Source organism: Onychomys torridus, chromosome 9 (assembly GCF_903995425.1).
Source record: "Onychomys torridus chromosome 9, mOncTor1.1, whole genome shotgun sequence".
Taxonomy (NCBI): Eukaryota; Metazoa; Chordata; class Mammalia; order Rodentia; family Cricetidae; genus Onychomys; species Onychomys torridus.
In genome coordinates, this window is record NC_050451.1 from 41,255,644 (window position 1) to 41,262,016 (window position 6,373).

Here is a 6,373-nt window from a genome sequence, read left to right on the forward strand (position 1 = left end):
TCTATATGTATGGGCCCAAGTGGAGCTCACCCGTTATCCCTCATTTCCAGGACAACCAGCCTTGTATTCTCACAGGAGCCACAACACAGACTGGGTAAGACCCTGAGCTCTAAGACTGGGACAGGATGGGCAGGGGTGGGCCAGTGTCCAGGAGAAAGGCAACTGTGGGCCCACAGCACCAGCAGAGGGCCTTCAGGAGTTAGGAAAAAGTGAGCCAAGATGGGGAGTCATCACTGCTCTTCTGCTCTCACAGGAAACATGGGTGTGAAGCTGCTGGAGTCCCGACTTTGTCTCCTGCTGCTGCTGCTGGCACTTGTCATTGTGGTGGCCTCACTCCAGATCCCACCGAATTTAACCCCGTCCCAGTGGTTTGAAATCCAGCATGTAACTATGACCAGCCCCCGATGTAACGTTGCAATGAGGAGTGTTAACCGGCATACAGGACAATGCAAGAACTTAAATACTTTCCTTCACACGAGTTTTGCTGCTGTTGTTGGTGTGTGTGGCAGTGTAAATACTACTTGTCATAATGGTCGTACAAATTGTCATAATAGTTCAACTCAGGTATCCTTAACATTCTGTAACCTCACAGCTCCAGGACTAAATTATACACAATGCCAATACCAAACGACCCAGGCAAGGAAGTTCTACAGAGTTGCTTGTGACTATAGAACGCCACGGGACAATCATACCTATCTAGTGGTTCCCGTTCACTTGGATGGGATATTTTAGCTCCAGGACCAGCACTTTGTGTTCGCTCTGTGTCTGCTAGTTTCACGGTCGTGGTACTGAAGAGCCAATTCCTCTGTCTGTGTTGCCGTGAGCACTTGTCCTTGTGAAGCCTGTCCCTGACTCCCTTCAAATGTAGCTGAACAGATCTTTTCTACTCAATAAACACCTTTACATACTCATCTGGATCTCTGCATATCTGTGTGTGTGTGTGCCTGCCTGCCTGCCCGCCTGTCTGTCTGTGTACATTTTGGCTTCTGTAGTTTTTCTTCCGACTGAGGGGTCTTACTGAGGTGTGTCAGCCCAGGATGTGTATTTTTGTGTGTATGTGTTTAAAAGCTCATCCTGGGGGCTGGAGAGATGGCTCAGGGGTTAATAGCACTGGCTGTTCTTCCAAAGGACCGGGTTCAATTTTCAGCACCCACATGGCATCTGGTATCCAGTTCTAAGAAATCTGGCACCCTCACACAGACATACATGCAGTCAAAAAACCAGAGCACATAAAAATAAATAAATCTTTAAAGAAAAAAAAAAAAAAAAGCTCATCCTGAGAAAGACTCAGGACTGAACTGCTGAACAGTCCCAGCAGGACTCTGTTTATTAGTAAAGAGGCTAATAAAGACTTTCTATTGGCTTGAACCTGAATCCCAATGGTCTTCTCTGGTGGATACCTCACAACTGATAGGCACAATGAAACATCCATTTCCCATCTAGGGAGGACAGAAAGTATCCTTGTTCCACATGAGAAGTATCCAGTGTGCTATAAGCTTACAGTGGCAGGTTGGTAGGTGGTCCCTGGCCCCAAATGTATTTCAATATGTACACACACACACACACACACACACACACACACACACACACACAAACCTTCCATTCTGATAAAAAATAAGTTTTTTTCCAATAGCAATCTATGAAGTCTACAGAAGGAAGATGGGGCCCCAACAATAACAACTCTACCCAATCCAGAATGTTGCCGTGGTAATCATCATCATACTACACTTCTTGCCAGAATTTCAGACAATCTTACCCATTACTCTTAGAGTTGCTGCAGAATCTACAGTTAGTCTAACTGAGATTTAACTATCTGAGCTTTCTCACAATACCCAACAGAGAGAGATACCATCACCCCCTAAACAGCAGGAAGCAATTCTAAGAAAACGATGCCCCTTATCCCTAAGGTTTCATATTTCTCAGGGTCATGGATAATGGTTCTAGGGTTGGGGGTGGAAGAAACTGTTAAACTCAGTACTCTCCTTAAGGAAAGAAAATATGTCTCAAAAAAAAAAAGGGGGAAAAGAAGAAATGGAATAGATAGGTATAAGATATTATAGTAGACTATCATATACATTAGTAAACAAATTTAGCAATATAGCAGCCTTTGCACTGTTATGAATTCTTATATGTTGATACAAATATAAACTTTTTATATTCCTATTTAAGATAATTTGTATATTGATACAAATACAGAACTATGTTTGTTATATTGTACACATATTTTTACTCTTATTTGAAATATTTGTATATTGATACAAATGTGAATTTATATCTGTCATACTGTATGTATGTTCTACTTCTGTTTAAGATATTCTGTGTACTGATATATATTTAGAATTATTATCATATTGCATATTGCACTATACATTCCTGCCTCTGTTAAAGATATTTTGTGTATTGTCACAATTTAAAGTCATTGTCCTTTTACTGTACATTGGCTTACAGACTGTTTGCCTTATTTATAGGAAGCCTTAGTCCTTAGGTTGTTTAGGTAGATAAGACTTATAGAGTTATTGTCACCTATGCTTGTCATCTCTATAATTATGTTAGTTAGGTTATCCAGATTTATAAATACATAGGTCGGATGGACAGGTAATCTTCAAACACTTCATGAACCTAGAGAATATGGCATTTAAATAACTTAGAATTCTGTTGACATGAGACACAATTGCTCCTGGCAGCACCAATTTGATCCCGAGAGAATGTTGGGCTTCTAAGACATTTCCATTTGGAAGTTTGTCTTCTTGGCACAAAATGGCCTACTGGGCAAAGACCTGCCCTTGCCTCAACTGCTGACAGTACAAATGCTGTCCTTTCTGGACAAGCAGGACATAAGGAAAGCAACCACTATACTTTGCCAAGACAGGGTAAGATGGTCTTTCAGAATTCCTGCTTCTGAAAATGGTCTGTCAGATACTCTAGGCCTGTACCCAATTTGAATGCACCAATGATGCTAAGAAACATTAGGTGACTGTCCAGGCTTCCAGCTGTCTCTGTCTACTCTTGCAAGACTCCTGAAAGTTGCTTGCGTCCTTCTCCCATTTCTCAGGTATTATTATATTCCCTCTCAGGTCTTTGATGAGGTTGAAGATTAGCAGTTATAGTTACAACTTAGTATATATACATATATAATATCTTAGATAGAATATATTAAGTATTAGACTCAGGTTCTTTAGGATAGGACACCTTTTGGAATGATCTTTGTAACATGCCACCTACCCATGCTCTAGACTTCCCTGGATTTTACTACGTGTTTTTTGCTTGATATTGTTTGCACGTATTGTAATTCCAACTTATCTAGGTCACTATCCCTTATTACTCCTGGACAATATTTGATAACCATCTCTTTGTATATAGTCTTGTATTAGGTTAGAACTTTCTTATTTAGACAAAAGGGGGAGATGTAGTGGATAGCTATCCCAGCATTGGCCTGGAAGTTCCAACCCCCATTGAGGCTTCAGTAATAGTCACGCTCACAAGGTGGGGCAGAGGAGGAAGCAGAAGGCCCAAGATCGAGAGGAGGGCTCTCTCTTGGTTCTGGGACACTGGATGCAGGAGGTAGACCGAGCAGAGTTCTCCAGAGAACACCGCCAGACTGCACCATACCTTTGCCAGACCCTACAACCTATCCCTTCATTTGTAAGTTACCCCACAAAATAAACCTCCCTCTTAACTATGTGGAGTGGCCTTAATAATTTCACCAATACACACACAAATGTATATTCAAAGATACATATATAGAAAGGTTTGAGGTGAGAGGCAGGTTTCCATGTTCCCCAACACTCAATAGAAGAGGTAGTCTCTAAAGAAATAATCGTCCTTACACACTGGAGGGGAAGTGATGCTCCTGTGGGGACCTTGGCAGGCCAGGTTCCAAACGACAATGGAGAAAGAGTGAATTGTGGGGCATGTCTTGGGTAGCCTTTGCTGTGATGGTGTGGGACATCTCAGTCTGGTATTCTGAGAGAGGAATGCACAGGGCTTTCCCAGTACGCCAGTTAATAAGGCAGATTCAGAATGGTTACTCAGAGATCAGTTTTGCCCAGGACCCAGGAAGTTCAGATAAGAGGACTCCTAGCCTGGCACCTCACAGTCTCTGGTTCCCCCTGTGGTCCTCGTTTTTCCTTCCATACAAATTGTGCAGGGAGACATTGAGCATCCCTATAAATGCACAGCTTCCACAAAATGATAAAAAACAAAACCACACCCCACACACCCCCAACCAAGAAATTCATGTGGCCTTCTAGCTCAGACACATCCTGAGGGATCAACCTTCCAATTTGAATATTTAAATCTTGGACAATTTATCCGCACTGTTGATGGTTTTATTGTGTGGGCCTACATACTGACTGGGAGCCTCTAAAGGATAGACACTCCATTTTTTTTTTTTTTTTTTTTTTAGCTTAGGACAAAGCCAGCAATCTGAGGAATTGGCCAGATCAGTCACCTTGTTTAAAACAGGAAACAGAGATTTCTTATCCCTTACAGAACAAGAAAAAATAATAAAAGCAGGAGAATCAACATCGAGGATTTTCTTTTATTTGAGCAGGAGAAAGTATTCCATTTTGCCAAAATAAGCAAGCCCTCATGCATTGATTAGTGTTGGGGAGAGGGGATGCACATGTCATGACACACATGTGGAAGTCAGAGGGCGATTAGCAGAAGTTGGTCCCTGCGCCCAGCATATGGGTTCTAGAGCTCAAACTGAGGTCATCAGGCTCTGTAGCAGGGCCTTTATTTGCTGAGCCACCTCACTGGTCCTCTCTCTGTTCACTGAGGAGAAGTTTGAGAGCTTTCATTGGATCACAGGTGGGTGTATTCCTCCATGTCTTCAGGTGGGGTCTCGGGCTTGGCAGCTCTGGTTTGATCTTGAAACTATAACCCAGCTGTTAACATCCAGCAGTGTGACGGCCATTGGGGTTCTCAGGACCACCTGGAAAGGTCCCTTCCACAAAGGAGTCAACTCATCTGTGGACCTTACTGGGAGAATCCAGCTCCCTCCAGACTGGGTGTTTACAGCATTGTTCCCTTATTCCCATAGTGTTTGTTGGACCTGCCCCAGTACATAGAGTGCTGTACTGAGTTATCTGATTGGCCTCAGAGCCTAATACCAGATCATATGGAAGGAAAAGCCTTCTGTACAACAACAGGACTGTACTTGGTGTCAGTTTGTGGAGCTGTTCTTTTTGTTCTTTTTTTTTTTTTTTTTTTAATTTTTTCGAGACAGGGTTTCTCTGTGTAGCTATGGTGCCTGTCCTGGATCTCACTCTGTAAGACCAGGCTGGCCTCGAACTCACAGAGATCCGCCTGCCTCTGCCTCCCAGTGCTGGGATTAAAGGCGTGCATCACCACCACCACCACCACCACCACCACCACCACCACCACCCGACTGTGGAGCTGTTCTAACTCTTCTGTGGGAAATGGGAGCAGGTTCAGCCATTATGAGAGGTTTCTTGGCAAAGTTCTGCTGGGATCTGTTTAAGGAGCTTGGTTAAGTCTTTCAACACTGCCTGAGGCTTGGGGCTTCCAATCAGAGTGTAGGGTAATATTTTATCCCTGAGTCCTGGACATAGATTGAGTCACCTGTGGTGTAAAGAAAGGTCCATTAATGACTCTAATGACCAGGGGAGACGAAACCATGGGACATTGTCCTTTAGGGGGACATTTCTCCCTCTGTGGTCTTTTCAACCCCAGTGGGTAAAGTTTTCTATCCATCCACAGGACTGTGTGTACAAACACTAAGAGATGTTTGAAGCTGGCCCAAGGAGACAAAGGAGTACATTCTGTCAGTCCTCACAGGAACAGGGGCCTCTCCTCTGGGTTTGTCTGAGGGGTGGGAGAGGATGGGTGCAGCAGAGCTGTGAAGAGTGTAGGTCTGACATACATGCTTTACTGGGGGTCAGTCTCTACCCCAGGAAGAGTCAAGTCCCCATTTCTAGAGGAGCATCCTCCTGATGGAATGAGACAAGCATTGCCTGAATTGTCTTCACTGGAGGACCTGGAAGGGACAGTATTTTATTCCCCACATTGGTCCCTGGCCAGTTTCAGTTGTGCCCTTGTGCTTTGTGACCTGGATGAATGATAGACGTTTGGTTTTACATCATCTGTCTTTGGAAGGAGAAGTGCTGATTCTCAGGGGATCTTTGACTATCTCTGTGCCTTGGATATTATCAGACATGTCCTACTGATGGCCTTCCAGCAGATGACTGACCCTTGATCAGGAGGTTAGATAGCTTCCAATAGGTTTAGCATCTTTTGTTTATGTTTTATGGGTGAGTTGTTAGCTGTTAACCTCCTTCAAATTTTCCAGAGATGAAAGCATGGGCATGCAACATCATGAGGACATACTTAAAAAGCAGTGTAGATACTA

The 6,373-nt window shown here is 43.5% G+C and overlaps 1 protein-coding gene across 1 annotated transcript; it reads left to right on the forward strand.

Annotated features, from left to right (window-relative positions):
- The first annotated feature begins 258 nt into the window (after positions 1-258).
- On the forward strand, positions 259-732 carry LOC118590862 (eosinophil cationic protein-like). Its single transcript, XM_036198634.1, has one exon. It carries the CDS (start codon positions 259-261, stop codon positions 730-732), a length of 474 nt encoding a protein of 157 aa, XP_036054527.1.
- The last annotated feature ends 5,641 nt before the right edge of the window (positions 733-6,373 follow it).

Excerpts from the sequence above, each read along its gene's own strand:
- LOC118590862 (XM_036198634.1), top strand. The coding sequence starts at position 259 with ATGGGTGTGAAGCTGCTGGAGTCCCGACTTTGTCTCCTGCTGCTGCTG.